Source organism: Mus pahari, chromosome 14 (genome assembly GCF_900095145.1).
Source record: "Mus pahari chromosome 14, PAHARI_EIJ_v1.1, whole genome shotgun sequence".
In the NCBI taxonomy this organism is placed as follows: domain Eukaryota; kingdom Metazoa; phylum Chordata; class Mammalia; order Rodentia; family Muridae; genus Mus; species Mus pahari.
In genome coordinates, this window is record NC_034603.1 from 14589672 (window position 1) to 14610035 (window position 20364).

Here is a 20364-nt window from a genome sequence, read left to right on the forward strand (position 1 = left end):
ATTAACCCAAGAAGATGAATGATTAATTCATTGAGATATTGATGGAGGATGCTCTCTAGAGTTCTGTTAAATGTACTTGCACGGGAAGGGATTTTTTTTTTTTCTGCCCTGCATCCTTCTGTTATCCATGCCAGTGGGGGTCGGGGTACATAATGGTTAGTGATATTCTGTCTCCTTATTGGGACAGAGGGTTCTGCTTGTGTAAGCCCTTCTTTGGGCTTCTCCACTGGCCGTATGTGTGCTTATTTATTATTTAGGAGATGGGTTTCAGAGGATTATCCCACTTTCTCCAGAGGAGGGTTAGATTTGTTGGCTGGCCTGGTCAGATTTGCTTAGTCCAGACACACCACTAAACACTCCTTCCCCCGTGTCCCCTCTTCCTTGTTTCCAGTTGTCCCTTCAGGGTATCTCAGAGTGGTGGAACTGGCCATGCCAACCCAACTTTCAAGTTGCAGACACCCCAGGGCAGGCGAAAGGTAAGGGCTTTGCACCATTGAACTTGATTGATTTCCCTTGATCCCTGTTAGGCTTTCTTCAGTACTTATGTGTGCCCATGGGGTTGGTAATGAAAGCTATCTTTGGGGCTTGTCAGTGGGTTCTGAACCTGGAATCCAACGGTCAGCGTGTCTGTTCCGCCTTCAGATGAGGCTCTGGTCACCTCATTGAGACACACTAAGGAAGGATTCCTTATCTCAGCTGCTCTGCGTCTCCTTCACACAGGTGACTAACACCCCTGAAACCTTCCGGAAGCCGTCCCACCCTCCTCCCCGGCCCCCTCCAGACTACCTGCGCGTTGAATCGCCACCTGCACCATTGCCGGCACATCTGAACAGGGCTGCTGGGGGCACCCCAGAAGCTGGGGCTCGAATAGAAAGAAAGGAGTCAGCCAGGAGGCCTCCCCCAAGCCGGCCCATGCCCCCTGCACCTAATTGCCTACTGTCCCAGGTAAGTGGATACTTGACAACCCTAGGCTGGGGACACCGCCCATAGCAGGCCATCTGCAATGAGGGGCGTTGATGTGATGCGCTGATTGGATCTGATCATCGCTGATTGGATCTGATCATCTTTTCTTTGTTCTGGTAAATCCAATGGGCTTCCAGGGGTTCAGCAATAAACCTTTGCAGCCGTGTGGTAGGAGTGCACACCTTTAATCCCAGTGTTCAGCAGTAGAGGCAGGCAAATCTCTTTACACACACTGTAGCCCATGTCACTGGGTAAGTTTACACTTCTCTCCCACCGTGGCTATTTTGGAAGTTTCTGGGTCCTCTGGTGTTATAAACCGTGTGTACATAGGGACACCCTTGCAAACCAGCCTTCTGTGCCTCTCTGACATGGTCAACCAGAAGTGGGATTTTCCACATCAGGAAAAGACATTTACAATTTTTTTTTTTTAAATTTTGGGACAGGGTTTTGAATTTACAGACCCACCTGCTTCTACCTCCTGAGAGCTGGAATTAAAAGTGTGCCTTATCATGCCATGCCCATAGCTCTAATTTTAATAGCCAGCCAACTTGTTTTCCTAAAAGGTCTTATTTTTTTCTTAGCATGAAACTACATTATTAAGTAGATCCATACACAGGAAAGTCCTTTAAAATGGGACAACTCGCTCTCTATGTTATTTTGGTTGCGATCCAGAAGATTCTAGGCATACTTGCTTTTGAAGACCCTCAGGTCAGACTTTCTGTTCCCTCCAGGATTTCTCCAGGCCTCGACCACCTCAGAAGGCACTCCCAGCCAATCCAGTGCCAGGCCAAAAGACCGGTCCCAGGTCAGGAGGCGCCTCCCTGCCTCAGCCCCCTACTTCCGGTCCTCAGCCCCCCAGGCCTCCAGCAGTGCCTGTTCCAAAGGTGAGTCCACAGAAGGACCCAGAAGGACCCGAGAGGAAGTGTGTGGCTGAGAACGCGGTCCCGTGCCCCAAACTGAGGCTCGAGAACAGAAGCAGAAATGAACACGCAGCCTCGCTTGGAGGTCTGTTTGGCTGAACCTTACACGAGCAAAGGGAGGTTTGAATTTCCTTGAGGATGAAGGCGTCACACAGAAGCCTGAACTCTGGTGGCTTCGTTGGCACCTGAACAGATAGGCCACCTTGAGTAAATAAATCCTTGTCTCTTGATAAGAAGGCTTAAGATTGGCCGGCAAGGTGGTTCAAGGTAATTTTTATGAAGGCCTGAGGAGCAGCAGGGACCAGCTCCATGACATTGCTCTGAAGGTCAAAGCCATTAGTTTATACAAGCCTGTCAACCTATGTCCCTTTCCTTAATGCTTCTCTCTGCCTGCCATGTCCAAGGGAGTTGGGTCAGAATGGGTGAGGCAAGAAAGCTGGCTGCCAGCCCATATCCCCTGAAACACTGGGGAGCTACTGTACTGAAACTTGGTGGAAGAGGGGAGGGGCGGAAGAGGGGAGGGGCTAAGTTTCCATCTTCGAGGGTGGCCGCGCAGTTGCTCTCACTATAAGGGCCAAAGGCCCCGGAAAGCAGCCACAGGGACAGACTTCTGAGCAAGAGGACACTTGCCCACGGTCCCACTGGCCAGCACTGAGGTTACACCTTTCTTTCCTTTCCAGCTACCTGGGTACCGATCACAGAGGGTTGGAGGGATAACTAGCTCCAAGATTTAGAAGTGTCCAGAAGTTTCTTGTTTCAACTGAAGACTCCGGATGCCATGGAACGTCCAGGAGAAAGAAGCCTGCTCACCCACCCTGAAGCTTCTTGGCAGCCTTCTGGAACATCCCTCATCCCCAGAATCTCCCCCCCTTACCCTAGTGCCTCCTGCTTCCTCTGAGGCCCAGGGGGACTCATAGCCGATGGCTCCTAAGTGTTTGTCCTGTGCAATATACAGCCCGGGTAGGGAAGGGAAGCGCAGGGAGGGGGGGGGGGGAAGAGTCTCCCTCGGCCCACTAGCCAAGAGCTGCCAGCGATGCTCAGGGAAGGCTTGAGCTGGGGTCCTCCTATGCGGAGCTTGGAGAAGGTACCGATCCTGGTCCTGTGCTGGCAGGAACACACGGGAGCATCACTGATGGGCCTCCCTCTGGGATCCCAGGCTGCCCTTACCATCTCTTAGCTTTTAATGACTGAGGAAGCTACTGCTGCATCCCTGCCCCAAGGGGCTTGGTCAAGATGCCTGTTCCTGGCTATGTGGCTGCATGTGATAAGCCATGCTCCCCTCCCCTGCCTTTCTTCACATTCCCACTCCCATATTTACACGGGTCACTCTGACTCAGACAGGTACTATTTGTGAGTAGTGTAGACAGCAGGGGGGGGGTCAACCTGTGTCCCCTCTGAGCCGTGATGCCAAAGGTCACTAAGGACATTTAGAATCTCCATCCATCCATCTATCCATCCATCCATCCATCCCCAGTGTTCCATGTGTCACCTTCTCCTTTTCCAGCATCCCTATCCTATGGTGCTTTGGTGGTGAACCACAGCAGCCCTGACTTGCTGATGACTATATGCTAGTGACCTCCAAATCAGGATCCTGCCTTATGGGGTCACCACTGGACTTTCTGCACTGGATCTCAAGAGCATTGAGCCGAGAGGGCGTGTGTGTGTGTGTGTGTGTGTGTGTGTGTGTGTGTGTGTGTGCGCGCGTGCGTGTGTAAGAGACAGAGACAATGAGAGAGACAGACAGGCAGACAGCTCCGCATGTCCTTGTGTTTTACCGCCTCAGGCAGAATAAGGGACCTCCTCCTTATTTCTGACCTATATCTAAGTAAGGCTCTCCAGGACAGCCACAGTTATACTGAGGGGGACTGACATGTTTGGAATCCTGGCTATTGTATACACAGGGCCACCAGCCCTCCTTCGTGGTCAGCTCCGAGGTGGGACTGTTGACTCTGAACAGATTGCTGTCAACAGCCGTGGTGAACCAGATCTGGGCAGGGTTCCCCAAACTCTCTTCAACCAGGGTTTTATCAGGCACCTCATCGGTTCACTCCTGGTGACCGCCCCTAGGTGATCGTCATGGGAAATGCTGAGAAGGTGGGAACGGGACGGGGGTGGCCCTTCTCTTGCTTGGTGCTCTGCTACTTAGGACAGTTCTTACACATGTGTTGGGCCTGGCCTCTGAGAGGCCATCTTCCATCCCCAGAAAGGTGCTAATGGCACTGCAGAGGGCTCGCTAGGGCCCTTCCCGCCACCACAGCAAGCAGTTGTTAGCTTTCGGAACCCTCCAGAGGAAGAGGCAAGCTTTTGACATTTATGACATAGGTGGCCTGGGGGAGAAAGATCTCAGGAAAGCGCCTTCCTCTTTTTCACAGTGACCGTGTTCTTCACTCTCTGAGGCCTCGGTCCATGTCCTACATCAGTTTCTCGTTTGTGTGCTTTACCAAATGCCCGGTGATTACAGGTCACCCCAATTCTCACCACAAAGTTAGAAATCCTCCACTTTCTGTCCCTTGAACCATATCAGAAGAAGACCCATTTCCTTGCTCTTTGGTAATCACTTCCGTTTTTTTTCTTTTTCATTGCTTCGACATCACCTCCATCCCATGACATTATACTGTGAAGTGTAAGAGGACGGGATTTTTTTTAAAACTTGGTAGAAATGTCGGCAGCTGCTCTACGTACACCTTCTTCACTCGAGGCTTTGTTTCCAGAGGCCAGCGAGGCTGTCACAGGCAGGAATCCCTTCCCATCTGCTTTTGTGAAGGGTCCCATAGAGGTGTATCTAGACTTCAAGGACAGGGTTTGTCCCAAAGGATTGTCACTTAGGATATGTAAGAATATTACCACATGAGGAGGAGGGGGCAGTTGCAACAGAACACTTTGGTCTTCCTACACCAAGTCGATGAGGGCATCCAAGACTGAAAGCCCTTTTCTTATGCATAGAAAGTGAGCAAGAACAGAAGTAACTGTTTATGGCATCTCTGTTCCCGGCCACTGAAGCGAGATGTCTTTGGAATAGGTCAAAGCCAAGGCTCTGGTGGGCTGAGGGAAGGTTTGTAGCTGGGTTTCGTGGTGTGCATCTTTAGTCCCAACAGAGACAGATGAATTTGGGGTTTGAAGCTAGCCTGGTCTAAAAAGGAAGTCCCAAGACTGACAGGGCCACACAGAGAAGAGAGGAAAAAAAAAATACCCTCTACAAAAACAAATAAAAATGACAACAGGATCTCATGTATCCTAGATTGGCCTTTAACTCACTTTACCAAGGATGACCTTTGAACTCCTGAGTACTTGTTTCTTCCTGAGTGCTCAGACTGCAGTGTGTGCTCCCATGCTGTATGTGGTCCTGGGTTCAAACACAGCCCTTCATGTGTATATAGGCACACACACTACACCTGAGCTACATCCTCCAGCCTTGGCTGTAAGTGTTTTTAGAAGCTAGATTAGCTGCCTGCCAACCTTAGAACTGCAAAGCCATTTCTGACCTGTAAACCTCGGCTCTCCATCTCTCTAAGAGGTGTAGCCTGGGCTAATCCCATCGAAGTTGCAACTCCCTGCTTGCTTTCTGTTCCTTCTAGCCTTGGTAACTTCCGCCAGTAAGAGAAAAGCCCCTCTCTACCCCTGCTCCAAGACACTGTAGATGCTAGGGTCTGAGTGTTCTCTGTGACGCAACAGCCCCTTCTGTTGCAATAGCCCCCTGCAACACTGCAATAATCCTTCAGTGTCTCCCCTGGGCTCAATTCATTTCCTTATTTGACAAAGTGGGGGCGAGACTTGTATTCCTAAAACTGCAGGCTAGTCATTTTGTCAAATGTGTGTAATGACAGACCCAAAGGAATCCTCCACACCCAAGCCAGGGAACACCAACTGGAAAGGTACCCCTTCCCTAGGGAAGCCTGCTAGGGAGAGGTTCTGTAGAATCCGAGCCTAGTACCCCCAAAGTCATGCACCCAGTATCCTCTTGTATGACTGTGTGTAAGTCTATGTCTGGGATCCAGGGCAAATGTGAATTTTCTTTTGATTTGGGAGATTGTTCACAGGAAATAGTCCTCTCATGTCCTCCTATTGATTGTTTACAATATTTGTACATCTATGCAAAATACTTGAATGGGCCATAGTGCCTTTTTTTTGTTTTTCGTTATTTTTCCTCCTTGTTTGTATTTAATTAAAACAAATTGTCATGAAGAAATGCTCTCTGTTTGGACAGCTCTTCTGTATGTGAACTGTTTCAGTATCCCACTGCCTGGATCACTTAAGACATGTGATGTGAACGTCTCAGAGGACTCACCCAGACCACCAGCCTTCCAGTAGGCCATGACCTGAGCCACAGTGATGCCCTGGGGTTTCCCATGGCCAGCAGTGAGGACTGCCTGCTTTGTACCTGTGCTCAAGATGGTCCGGCTTCATTAGATCTTGGATCACCAAAGGCTTTCATAATCTTTTAGGTTCTAGAACATTCTTCTACACTATTGCCTTTAGAAGACAGCTGAGATACTCTGTGACCAACTCTTGCTAGGGGGTGTGCTTTAATGAAGGGGAGAGACTTAGCGTGGGTCCCGGGCTGAGTGGGAGGCCAGCTTGTGTGCACTTAAGATTCCCCAGGTCTGTGTGGAGACAGCTCATACTGCTGATCTCATACCCATTTCCTTCCAGCCTCCGTTTTTGAGGTTTTCTAAGATTATTAATAACCACAGGAGCTTTACTGTGTAGGTCTGAATGAAAATGGCCCCCATAGACTCATAAGGAGAGGCATTAAGGAGGTGTGGCCTTGTTGGAGTGGGTGTGGTCTTGTTAGAGGAAGTGTGTCATGGGGGGGGGGGGGCTTTAAGGTTTCAGAAGCTCAAGCCAGGCTCAGTGTCTCTTCCTAAAGCTTGGGGGTCCAGATGTAGAACCCTGAGCTACCTCTCCAGCACATGGCCTGTCTGTGCTACCATGCTTCCCTCCATGACGATAATAGAGTAGACCTCTGAACTGTAATCCAGCTCCAATGAAATGTTTTCCTTTATAAAAGTTGCCATGGTCATGGTGTCTCTTCACAGCAATAAGACCCTAAGACGGTCACCTCATTGAACCCTCATGTAAATGCTAAGAAAGCATCATCCTTCATTTCCATATGCTTTTTGCCACATGCCTGGCTCCTAGTAAGGGCAGAGCCACTAGCTAAGTGAATGATACTCAGAAATACAGCAACCTTCCCTGATTGAGTGAGGGCAGATCTTGGAAGACACAGGAGGAGGGCTTTGCTTTGGAGATCAGGGACTGGCATCCCAGGATGTGAGAGGGACCAGTGGAGTGAATTTGCTCCGTGTGCATGGAAGGCCAGGACATTTGTCAAGTAAACACACTCTGAAGTCTTTATTACTGACCCCAGAGCCCACGCCCTCAGAACCCTCCGTTTACTACCTGCCCCACCAAGATCCAGTGTGTTGCATTGATTTCAGTCACAGTCAGAAATCCACATTCATGAAAATACTGGGGATTGGAGGTGGAAGGTATAGGGCCAGAGTGTTGGTCTGCCCTAAGAGCTTTGTCCAAGGCCAGAAACAGTTTGACCTGGGTGTGGTTGTACTTAGGGGATTAGATTCGAACACAGGATATAGGCAGGGAGTTTGACAGTGCTACGTGCACTGAAGATCAAGTTTCCCCTTTCCCACAAATTCTCCTAACTTCACTCTCTTATGCTCCTTGTGTCAAGCCTACACTTTCACAGCTTTAAGAAGTTAGGAAGAAAAGAAAAGGATCTCTCTCTCTCTCTCTCTCTCTCTCTTCTCTCTCCCCGCCCCCTCTCTCTCCAGATGCTATTCTCTGACTGCTTCTGGCCTAATGTGAGGTCACCAAAAGTGGTCCCAAGAGCAGTTGACGGTGGAGGACTCATGGCATGCTGTTTCCAGTGTGGGCAGCTAGGTTGTCAATGGAGATAAACTCAGTTCCAGTTGGCCCAACTGTGTCAAGCCTGCACTCCCATTTGATTATTGGGATTCTAATCCAATTTCACTAGATACAGCTTGGAAATTTCCCCACACCTTTTTTTGGTCTGGTCCTTGCTCGGATCTGAGTCAGGCCAAACATTACGTCCAGGTTTCCAGAGAGCCCATGATTCCATTCTGACAACCGTGACATTGTGCCTTATACTTTCCCCCTCCTCCCCAAGTCATATCATGGTCAATTTCTGGATGCAAAGAAACTGCATTCTGCTAAATTCCAGCGTGACAGCACACTGCTGTTCTCTTCCCAGAGCTGCTAAGTGAACATGGGTTTGAACAGCAGAACTGGACTAGGAGGCATCCCCTGCTGTTGGTTCTAAGGTTACAGCCTACACGTGTCAGTGACTGGTGTCTTGAGATGGGTAGAAAGAGGGAAGGGTAGTGGTGCCTGCCACTGGGGGCACAGACAACAAGATGTGACCTCAAGTGCTTAGAGAACAGGCCAGTTGAAACTTCCCTGAGACGTCAGGTGGTATTCACAGTAAGAAGGTCAGCTGGGGTCTTGCTTCTGTCTACAAGAAAACACCAGGCTAGTTGGCATGTGCTACACACCTTGGCATGACGAGGCATGCAGATTGCTCTGCACACCCCCATGAGCTCCATTCCTGGGCTAAGGACTGAGAAGTCCAGCCTCACAGGCTAATTGGTGTGAAGGAGTTCCCAATGACCGAGAGCTGAGGGAAGTTCTTGAGCTGGGCTACATTCAGCAGGTCAAATTCTACCAACAACATGGTGGTGTTGAGGGGCCCAGAGGGAAGAGGCTCTGGGGACTGGCTGGTTCTAACAGAAACATGTGGATTTAGTCACCAAGGCTGTATCTCCAGGAAGTCCTGCCCCCTACCTTACTGGGTAGGGATTTTTCTTCTTCTTCTAGGAACAGCAGTGAGGTATAAATGAATATCTCAAAAAAGGAAACTAGCCCTCGGCAACAGATGTGCTAACCAGGTAGTTGTGAACTTGAGAGGTCAGGCTGGACCATTGGCTGCCTCCTCTTACTCGTGCATTCCAGACTTTAAGAATCGGTCATAAATACTTTGGGCTTCTGTTGGGGTGAGGGTGTGCTGGCAAGTTCTATGTTATCCACAAGGACATTCTTGTCTTCTAGTTTAATAACTGTGGGCTCTGGGGCAGGAGCTGGAGTTGTGTTTTTGTGCGTGTGGGGCAAACTGATTTGGTTGATGTCCAAATCCTTGAAAGCGTGAAGCATGAAAACACCCAGGATGATGGTGACGAAGCCAGACAGGGTGCCCACAATGTCCACAGCAGACATGGTGTACCACTCCTTGAAGAGGACAATGGAGGAGGCCACCACCACCGTGGTGAAGAAAACATAGTAGATGGGGAAGACCAGTGAGGTGTTGAAAATATCCAGTGCTCTGTTGAGGAAGTTGACCTGGATGATGATGGAAAGTCCCAGGATGAGGGACAGGATGTAGGGGAGAGGGTGCCGCACAACTGGTAAACCCTGGAAGAAGTTCCGAATGGTGACGCCAAGCCCCTTGACGGCAGTCACGGAGAAGGATCCGATCACGGAGCAGATGATGATGTAAATGAGGATATTCCTTTGCCCGTAACGCGGGGCAACAATGAAGATGAGGATGAGGCAAGACACCACCAGAAGGACAGCAAAGATGATGAACCCTTCAGGAAGGATGGGCACAAGTTATTCAGCGAAGGACTCCAGAGTATCTAGCACCCCAGACTTATAGCCTGACAGAGGTGGGTTCTAGTCCCAGGCTCAGATCTTAGAGTAACCCTTTTAAGTAACTCATGCAAGTTACTAAACTCTTTAGACCTTAGTTTCCCCGTTTGTAAAAAGAAAATAGGACCAGACAACGGGATTCCTTTTATCTTGAAGAGCTGTTCTATGAGCTGATGCATCGTCTTGCATAAAATGTTTTTAGAATAAAAATAATGTGTATTTAGAGACATGCCTGACACAGGATGAACAATAAATAGTACGCATTTACATCAATCCAGGAAGCCTTGCAAACAGGCACTGTCCAGCTTCCTCTCTGCTGTTCATCTTTTCCTCAAGGGGGCAGCCTGAAGATGGCCAGAGCCCAGATAGACAGTCTATACACGATTCATCCCCTTGTGTTTTCTGCAAACCCAGCGTTTGAAGCCTACCTGTGTCTTTCATCTTGGAAGCCATCTCTGCAACAGTGGTGACCTTCTCCTCTTTGGGGGCATGTATGACCATCACTGTGCTGCCAGCCATACAGATCACACAGCCCAGCTTCCCCAGTAGATTCAGGCTCTCTCCCAGGCAGTAGGAGGAGAAGATGGCACTGTATAGGGGGATGGGAGAGAGGGATTGAAGGGGGTGCCTATCCCAGCTCCACAAAAGACACACTGGGGGTTGAGTGAACACTTATGGAGAACAACAGTCCAGAACTCACTTCTCTCTGTAGAAGGCTTCCTAGATTCCATCTGTCTAACCCCAAACCTTTCAAAAGTAGAAACACACTTCTAGGGGATTGTAATATGTGCTGGGCAAGCAGAAATACACATAGATCTCCTTGGTTGGTCTATTGTCAAGTTGACACAGCTAAAGTAATCTGAGAAGAGGTGCCCCCATCAAGCCTTCAAGGGCATTTTCTTGATTGATATGGATGAACTGTGGGCAGTACCATCCCTGGGCAGTCCTGGGGTGTATAAGAAAGCAAATTTTACAAGCCAAGAGGAGCAAGCTCCTATGTGCCTTCTGCTTTAGTTTCTGTCTCTAAGTTCTTGGCTTCCCTCCATGATGCAATTTGTAAGCCCAATAAATCCCTTTCTCCCCAAGTTACATTTGATAATGGTGTCTCATCATAGCAATAAAAAGCAAACAAAGACAAGTTGAAAGAGCCTTTCAAAGTACTCTCGTCTGACTCCCTATTGACTGAACCTATTGTTCCGCCGTATTGCCAGGAGATGTTTTTCAACCATGGCCTGTATGCACCTGGTTGCCATGAAACAAGCCAAATGAGTACATTGCAGGTTCACACTACGTACCCCAAATACATTTTCTGGAAATTTCTATTTCTTGTTCCATTTCTGTTCCTTGGGTCATAGAATATGAATCTACTTCTCTTTCGCTTGCATATGCCAATATAAATCACCACAACAATAATAACAAACACTGTGTTTGGGGCCGTGTATTTTTTAATAAGTGCTGTGTTAGAGTCAATCTGGCAACCCTGTGAATTAGCATATACTGCTCCCGGTTTACAGATAAGAAAACTGACCTCATGGAAGTTTAAACGATTCAGCAAAGTCCTTTGACTGGTAAGTGGCAAAGGCAGGTTTCGAACAACACCTTGATCTTCTTACAAAGCTAGTGAGTTTTCTTCTATGTTAAAGAGAACTTTCATGCTTCCTAGAGTCTTTCCTGAGTAAAATCCATCTAGCTCCTTGGTGATATCGTTTCTGTTCTTTCTGATCGTCTAGATAAGGGAAGAAAAAGGGGCACTGGGCAGGCTGGGAATGAGCCATGAGCCAGCCCACTTGCATTATGAAGGCAGCATTAGTTCACACTAAAAATGTATTGGTTGCCCTGGGAGCTAGGTAACATCAAAAAGTCTTGGCTTGTAGGCAAGCCTGTGGGACATTTTTTTTTTTTTTTTGACATTTTCTTGATTGATGATTGATGTGATAGGGACCACTCAGCTCCCTGTGGGCGGTGCCATCCCTGGGTAGGTGGTCCTAGGGCTATATGCAAATTAGGCAAGGCTGGAGAAGCAAGCTCCAACTATTTCACACAGGCGCCAAGCAAGAATCAGATGCCTCTCAAAACATTCCTGGAGTGGGAATGTGTAAACAGATTTGGGAAACACTTCGACACCAGTCAGGCCAGTTGCGCACTGAAGAGTCAGGAATCTACTTGCTTCACAATTGTAAATGTTGCGAAATTATCACCAAGTGAAAAAAAAAACCAACAACACAGAAGAGATTATGGGCGCCAGGTGTGGTTGGCTGCGGTTTACCAGAGCTCCGGAGGTAGCTCCTAAATGAGAGCACCCTTCAGATGTGGCTTAAGGACCCCCATAGAAGTACCTATGTCCATAGCTTGAGAGAAATGGGGTGATAAGAGGCACAAATGCTTAGGCGTAACCAGTTTATTGTGTTATTGGTTTGGGTTGTTGGGGGATGTTAGCAGTCAAACCCGGGCGTACTAGGTGAGTACTCCTGTATCACCAGCTCTAACATCTTTAAGTTTTAAAACTGTTGTTTGCTAAGTCCTTACTGAGAGGCAGCATAGTATATAGCACAGCTGCTCACACCTGGCAGGGAATTATCCTGCATAGGGCGGAGCCTGGCCTGGTAACTATGCAAGTAGAAAAAGGGTTGCTCTACCACCCAAGGAAAAGAAATAGGTCAAGTAGAACTTGCTAGAAAGTTACTTTGGCCAAAGTACTTAAACCCTCTGGGTCTTGGGAACAAATGGAAGGATTAAGTGAGTTAGTACACGGATTACATTCAGATGATTTAATGGGTAGTTTTCCTCTGTAAATTGTAGCCGTGTTTACAGTTTTTTTTTTCTAAACCCATTCACTTTGTTGTAGCCCCATTTAGCTCTCTGGGTATGTATCATTAGCGTTCTATTTTGCATATGAAGGAATTAAGGCTTGACGCTGAGACTTATGAATCCATAACTGCTAAGGTTTGAGTTCAAATCCCTAGGACACACCTAAAAACTAGCTGTGCTGGTTTGTGCCTATGATCCTTGTGCTGGTGAGGCAGAGACCGGAGGATTCCTGAACTTATTGGCCAGCCAGCCTAACCAATTAATTGGTAAGCTCCAGATTAGCCAATTGGTGAGGTCCAGGCAGTGAAAGACATCGTGAAAAACTAAGGTAGAAACTAAGGAAGATGATAAACTCTGCCCTCTGCCCCCCACAGACAGTTTACACAGAAGTGTAAACAGACGCATGTGCATCTGTATGCACAACTATACGTATTCACGTATACACATATACTACATGCACACTATAAACAAAAGAACACTAGGGTTCATGTTCTTAGTTCATTGAGGGGATACTGAGGCCCATGGCAGCCATCAGTCCTAGGGCCTGGAGCTCTGAATAGCATGGTCCTTCTTCCCAGGCCTGGACTAGTTTGGGGTAGCTGCTCCCACTCTGGTAAATTCAACAAATTGAAAATAGGAAAGAGATGTCAAAAGAGGGGACAGTGACCTTATGAGAACGCTCAGTGCTCCCAGCGGCGTGACAACTGTTGCAGGTGCAAACGCATAGGCCCCGAAGTTGGCAACTTCTCCAGCAGACACTAGGAAATTAGAGGGGAAAAGAGGCCAGTGTAACTTCAAGGCACCACGTCCATTCCAGATGAATCTGGGCAGAGATGGCGTCGGTCAGTTCAACTGTACCTAAAACCCAAGACCAGCACTCTGTAAGATCCCATCCGGATGCTGTCTCCTTGGAGACAAGGTCAGACCCAGACTCTGCGTTCTCCCACTGTACTGTAAAGGTGGCAAGGCCCAAGTCCTGAGCTCACAGTGACCTGAGAAGCTGCCATGTTTTGGATGTCCTTTAACTTTCAGTACATACTCTGTTAAGTGTGTATCACAGGCTGACATGTCTTCATGTCTATCTTTAAAATAAGTTCTAGAAAATCAGTTATTAAATAAACTTTGGACTCTTTGAGTACCACTTGGTCCATGAACTATTCTTTACTAGGGGAACTGTGGACAGGTGTGCTGCTTAGTTGTTGCTGTTGCTGCTGCTGCTGTTGTTGTTGTTTTAATCAATTTGGCATAAGTCACTCTCGCCTGAGAAGGAAAGTGCTCCATCAGACTGGCCTGGAGGCAAGTCCGTGGGGACATTTTCTTGATTGCACATCTTAGCAAGTGGCCCTGGGCTTTATAAGAACACGAAATGAGTGAGCTAGGAGAAGTACACCAATAGGAAACACTCCTCTGTGGCCTCTTAGTTGCTGAGTTCTTGCCTTGGCTCCCCTCTGTGAGGGACAGGACCTATGGTAACTTTACAGAAGCCTGTACGTCAACTGAACTCTTTCTTCCTGGAGTTGCTCTGGGTCAGTGTTCTATCTCAGCAAGAAAAACCAAACTAAGGCAATAGTCTAAGACAGGAGGCTTAGAGATGGCTGAACCATCAAGGAGCCAAAGATGTTTCCCATTTATCTGAGCCTCTCGTCTGCCCTTGCCTACAGAACGTTTTCCATCTCTTTTCTGTGTGAAGGGAGATGATGAGTGGAATAGCTCTGCCCAAGGTAAGGATCAACTCCTATTTGGATGAGGATCAATGTTATTTTCTACCTAAAAAGAATTGGGCTTTGGGGACTAAGAAGATGGCTCAGTGGTTAATGTTGCTTACTATGCAAGCAAGAAGACCTGAGTTCAAATCCTCAGTACCCATATAAAACCCAGTCATGGCTTGTCGCTCCAGCATGGTAGGGTGGAGACAAAACTTATTGGCTGGCCAGCCTAGCAACAATGGGCAATGGGGAACCTCAGGTTCAGTGAGAAACCCTGTTTCAAAAACTAAAGCGGGAAAACATTAGGAGAAGACACCTGACATCTTCCTCTGGTCTTTGCATGTATATGGGAGGGCAGGAACATCCTCTTCTCACTATATGCATGCACATCACACACACACACACACACACACACACACATCCACACATCATCATCATCAAAAATTATTTTTAAAATAATTGGGCTTTGATAGCCAGAAAGAGCATGTGGACAGCGGGAGCGATATGAGAGGGTACAAATCTAGACAAAGTTGAGGGACATTCATGCTCAAAGTGGGCCAAGCTCTTAATTGCATGAAATAGGGAAGTTACTTTAGGTTCCCAAAGTCTGCCAGATGGAGGCCCATGACTGTGGCCAAGAGAAAGTGTTCCCAGAGCCCTGTATTTCAGTAGTAGCTGAAAGAACACATGGGTAGTCATTAAAAAATAAACTGAGACAGGGTTTCCTATACCCCAGCCTGGCCTTGAACTTGCTATGTAAATGAGGGTGACTTTGAACTTCTGCTCCTTCTGCCTCCACCTCTGGAGGGCTGGGATTACAGGCACATTCACTATGCCGAGGGCTTTGTGCGTGCTAGGCAAATGCTCTCCCACCTGAGCTACATCCCTAGCCGCTGCGCCTGTATCGTTATCTTCGTGGAAGAGGCCTCCTTTAGAGCTGAGGAAAGGGATTGCACAGAATAAGATATCTGCAGAGGCAAGATTTTCCCAAGGAAGATGGCCTTGGCTCCCAAGGTCTAGAACAGAGACAGAGCCATTTCTTCTGCCCTCCCCTTCATCTCCATCCCAGCTATCAGTAGATTACTGTTCTTAGTAGTGAAAGAAGCCACTTACTGGTAGCCATTCCAGCCCACCACATTGGGTCCTTCAGGTAGCCGTAGCCTCCATTCACTATAGAAGGGAATAGACGCAAAGTTAGACGTTGGTGACAATTTGTGGGGGTTCTGCCTTGACTCCCTTAACTGTCCCCCAGAATTTGCTTCTTAGTATCTATATCCAGAGCCCTGTGGCTTGGACTTATCTTTTGAATCCAGCTGTGTGTCTAACTACTCATTCAGCATCTGTCACATCTTTTACAGATACCCACGTCTCTGCCCGGTAGTAACTTGTTTCTTGCATGGCAGTCAGTGGCTTTGAAAAGTGCAAATTGTACCCACTTTTCTCCGCATAGCTGCCCAGTGTCTTCTACTTACTCCTAAGATAAAGCCCTAATCCTTATGGGGACAAGCAGGGGCTTTGTCCTGTCCACCTCCGCAAACACTCCTGCTGTATTCTTCGTATTCAAGAATGATTAGCTCTTTCCTGCCCCAGCTCTTTGCCTGTGTCTCCCTGGGTACAGAATGCTCTCCTCTAGTGTTCGCCTGAATTCACACCCACCCTGGAGGTCTCCGCTGCTTCCCAGAGGTCCCAGTCTGGCCTCTGATTTCTATTGTTTCTCCTTGAGGTGACCATTCCCCTTCTTATCACTTAAAAGTGCAGCTCATCTGCTTATCTTCCTCTGTTTTCCCTAGTTGCAATAGAAGCATCCAGAACTGTGTGTGCTTTGTTCAGCGCACACAGCTTAGCCAGTGCTTAACAGTATTAGCCGCCACAAGGATGATGACGGTCACGGAAAGACCTGAGACCATTCTGTGAAAGAAGTTGCTGTTTTCAGAACGCTGATTTTTCTAAACACAAGTTCTTTTATTCTTACCAGGTCCATAAAAGGTTTATTCCCCAGCCATGTTAAATGCATTTTACCCTAGGAGCTGTACGCTCCGAAGACCGTGAGACAGTATGTTGGAGCAGGGCAGGCCCTAGGGAAGCTATCTTTCTGAATGGTTGGTCAAGCACACTTGCTCTGTTATCCAGTGAGCGTATAAGCAGACTTTTTTTTTTCCCTCAAGGTCACTGGTCTGCCAAACACTTGTGTAGAATGAACGAAGGGCAGTAATGACCCTTCCCCAACTGTATCCCTGCATCTCCCGGATTTCTTATTTTCTTCTGTTCCTCCTTAAGACACAGTCTCTTGTGTCTCCTCCATATGTAGCCAAGGATAACCCTGAATTTCTGATTCTCCTGCTTCTACCTCTCAAGTACTCAGACCACAGGCATGTACCATGTCTGGTTTTATGTGATGCTGTGGTGGTACTCAGGGCCTTGTACAAGCCAGGTTATCACTCTGCCAACGGAGTTATAGCTCAAGTCCAGTTGTCCATACTGGAATACACCATGGGCCCAGCTTGACCCACCAGCTTAGGTAATGCTGATCCTGGTACTAGAGCTAAGGACATGGCTCTCTCTAAACATGTTACAGCTCAGCTGAGCATTCCTGGTCTAAAATTCCCTAAAGTAAAATGCCTCAAAAATCCCAATCTGTTTGAATGCTAACATAACACCTGAGATAGAAAATCCCATTGCATTAAACTCATTTTCTTTTTTCTTTTTTAGGTTTTTCGAGACAGGGTTTCTCTGTATAGCCCTGGCTGTCCCGGAACTCACTTTGTAGACCAGGCTGGCCTGGAACTCAGAAATCCGCCTGCCTCTGCCTCCCGAGTGCTGGGATTAAAGGCTTGCACCACCACACCTGGCTATTAAACTCATTTTCATGCACAAGGTTATCAGCCAGCAATGTAAAATCATCTTAGGCTCTTTGTGAAAGGTATATAGGGGACATAAGGAGTTTTACTTTCAGACTTAAGTCCCATCCTCAAAATATCTCATGCATATGCAAAATACTCCTAAATATGAATAACAAATCTGAAACCCCAACACTTTTGTTTCTGAGCGTTTTACACAAGACACGCACACCTTGTACACGGTGTCTGAATGACCATTCAGACACTATTCATCTCCTTCCTCTTTATTTATCAAGGGTGATGATGCAATCTGGAACCTCGCACACACTAAACAAGCATCCTCCCACTGAACTGTTGAGCCCCTCTCTCCCCCTCTTTTTTTAACAGGGGAGGTAGGTAACTATGTAGATGCTATTCCTGGTTGCCAACTACATCTAGTTGTTGACTACATCTGGAATGAACTCAAATCCAGAGATGAAGAGCACCCCTGTGATCCAGATCTTGAGGCTGGAAGACACAGGTTTTTGATCGGGATCTTGACATGGGATGACACACGCTTTTGATCCAGATCTTGAGGCATAGTGGCCAGGAAACATTTAGGCCCAAGCAAGTTAGTACACACCTTTAATCCCAGAAGACAGAGGCAAGCACATCTCTGAGTTCAAGGCCATCCTGGGACAGAGCAAGTTCCAAGTCCAGGCGTGGTGGTACATACTTTTAATCTGGGCCATACCTTCTGCTGGAGGCCTACATAAGGACATTGGGAAAAGGAAGGGTTCGCTCTTGTTTACCTGCTTGCCTTTACTTGGCAGCACATCTGTTGGGACCTACTTCTTCAGGATCCCATCTTATACGGAAGGCCAGCTGAGGAGACACCTAGCCTTGTGGGACTGAGAAACTACTAAATTCTTGGACTTCCCATTCACAGCTGCCCATGGTGGGTTTAGTTGGACTGCAAACTGTAAGTCATTCCAATAAATTCCCTTAATATAGAGAGACATTCCTTAAGTTCCGTGACTCTAGACAACCTTGGCGTAGTTTAGAGAGATCATATGTACTATGTAGTGTGGGCTGGCTCTGACCTCACTCATGATCCTTTCTGCTCCATCTCTGCTGCTTAGTGTTTTGTTCACTTGAAATGCTCGAGCCATCTGGGAACGGGGACCTTCAGTAGTGGTCCCTGCCTCAAACAGACTGGTCTGTAGGCAAGTCTGTGGAACATTTCTTGATTGATGTTTGATATGGGAGTCCAGCTGGCCTCAAACTCAGAAATCTGCCTGCCTCTGCCTCCCAAGTGCTGTTATCAAAGGTGTGTGCCACCATGTCCGGTGCTCATAGTGTGTTTTTATCACAGCAATAAAATACAAGCTAGGATAGGTGCCATGCGCTACCATGCTTGCCAAACTAGAGCTCTTCTTTGTCTATTTTATGGATGAGGAAATTGGGGTATATACAAACACATCACTGGGAGGAGAGGCCCTTGGTCTTGCGAGGATTATATGCCCCAGCACAGGGGAATGCCAGGGCCAGGAAACAGGAGTGGGTGGGTAGGGGAGCAGGGCGGGGGAAAGATATAGGGAACTTTCAGGATAGCATTTGAAATGTAAATGAAGAAAACATCTAATAAAAAATACCCCACATTTCTTGCCTAAGACCCCACTAACAGCAATCAAGAAAGCAGAATTATAATTGGAACAGTCTGCGTCTATAAAGCAGTGTCTCGTGGGAAAGAGTTGAGCGATGAACAGGTCCCAACAAGAACAGGTCACCTTCCCCAAACCTGTTTCTCCCTCTGCATTCATTATAGAATACCCTGCTCCATCATCTCCTGGTTGCTCAAGTCAGAAACCTGAGTCACATCCTTCTTACCCTCCCCTGGGAGGCAGGGAACATCAAAGCAGGTGAGTTCCACCTCCCCAAACTATGTCTGGAATCTGTGCGCATCTCCAGCCCCACTGCCCTACTTCCATCCTCTCACTTATGGTAATACCTTCCCACATCTACTCCAGGATGCTAATCCAGTCTCTACCCAGCATCCAGGAACCCTTAGCAAATCATGAACATGATCTGTTCCAATGTGTTCCCATTTCAAATGAGACGCAAACTCTGTGGCCACGTCTACATAACCCTGTTGAGCTGACTCATCTGCCCCTGCACTTCCTGGTCATCCTGAGCTACCTTCTATTCCATATCCAGCTAGTTCTCACCTCTGAGCCTTGGCACTTGCTGCTCCTTCCACCATAAATTCGTCCCCTGTCCAGTTTCCCTGCTGGCTCATCATCATACAGGTCTTAGTGTTAAGAATCAATTTTTATAGAAAACTTCCTTTCTGCACCCAGATCTGAGCTTTACATATTCCTACAGGTGCACACTAGATAAGCAATAAATGATATGAGTTCAACAAATGGCATGAATTCCTTTATGTGTGATTTCCTTTCCCGAGGATTATTTTAGGCAATCACATCCAGTCATCCAAATGAGCAAGACCTGGCGCTTGTGCCGCAGTGTGGCTGGATGTGCGAGGGCCCCTGAGAGTCTGGCCTGATGTGGGCTGGGGCATTTGTGATCCCATTCCCACAGGAGAAGGTGTGACTTTTCAGTAGGGCTGGCTGGTAAGAAGCCAAGCTAAGGTTAAGCCTAGAGTGTCGGATTCTCCTGTCTGATCCTGACGCTTCTTTGTCTTTACCCTAACGCATACATCATGGAAGTCTCAGGAAATACTGGATTGTAAAGGAAGATTTCCAGCTATTGGCAGTGGGGATTCTCATCAGGGTTGACAATGAGCCCCCAGTGCCTGCTGGGGGTCCAATCCTCAGATTGTAACCTGGATCCCTGTAAAAGGAAGTCATCCACCACGGATGCCTCTCACCCATCCCCTGCAGTCCGAGGAACCTACCTGCCCTTGTGGCCCCTGTGGCCACAAGTCGAATGAGGCCTTTCTTCTTAAGGATGACACTGGTGCCGATGAGGAAGCAGGAGAGGAAGGCTAGTCCCACACCGATGTAGAAGCCATACTTCTTCCTGACCCTCTCTTGCCAGGTGATCAGGGTGGCATTGTAGGGCTCTTCAGGGCTGATGCCTCTCACGATCTGACAGAGGACCTCCTGAGAGGAGCAGTAGAGGCTGACTATGGAGCCTGGAGGGGAAGCATGTAAAGAACCACACTGAGGATGTGGGCGTGGCGTGAAGATGCAAGAACTGACCTGTGACTTGGACTTCACATTTCCACTGCTCCTGGCCTCCACCCAGACACAGACCAGAGTGAAAAAAAAAAGTGTATTTCTAATTCTTTATGCTGTTAGCCATTTTCTCACCAATGATATCATTTGCACGGACTTAGCAAATATTAGGACCTCTTGTCAAATAGGTGACTTTTCTTTTCTTTTTGTTTCTTCTTTCTTTCTTTCTTTCTTTCTTTCTTTCTTTCTTTCTTTCTTTCTTTCTTTC

The 20364-nt window shown here is 47.6% G+C and overlaps 1 protein-coding gene and 1 long non-coding RNA gene across 2 annotated transcripts in view; one reads left to right on the forward strand and one right to left on the reverse strand.

Annotated features, from left to right (window-relative positions):
• The first annotated feature begins 185 nt into the window (after positions 1-185).
• On the forward strand, positions 186-5056 carry LOC115065340. Its single transcript, XR_003845116.1, has 4 exons — positions 186-476; positions 721-945; positions 1695-1847; positions 2564-5056. It is a non-coding gene; the product is annotated as an uncharacterized LOC115065340 (long non-coding RNA).
• A 1809-nt stretch (positions 5057-6865) lies between these two features.
• The window catches only part of Nipal4 (NIPA like domain containing 4), an 18125-nt gene continuing 4626 nt past the window's right edge, over positions 6866-20364 (reverse strand). Inside the window, exons 2-6 of the mRNA XM_021213649.1 lie at positions 19814-20053; positions 15194-15250; positions 13042-13132; positions 9995-10155; positions 6866-9505 (exon numbers count right to left, since the gene is read on the reverse strand). Coding sequence (XP_021069308.1) covers positions 8877-9505; positions 9995-10155; positions 13042-13132; positions 15194-15250; positions 19814-20053 — 1178 coding nt within the window. The 3' untranslated portion in view covers positions 6866-8876. The remainder of the gene's footprint in view (positions 9506-9994; positions 10156-13041; positions 13133-15193; positions 15251-19813; positions 20054-20364) is intronic.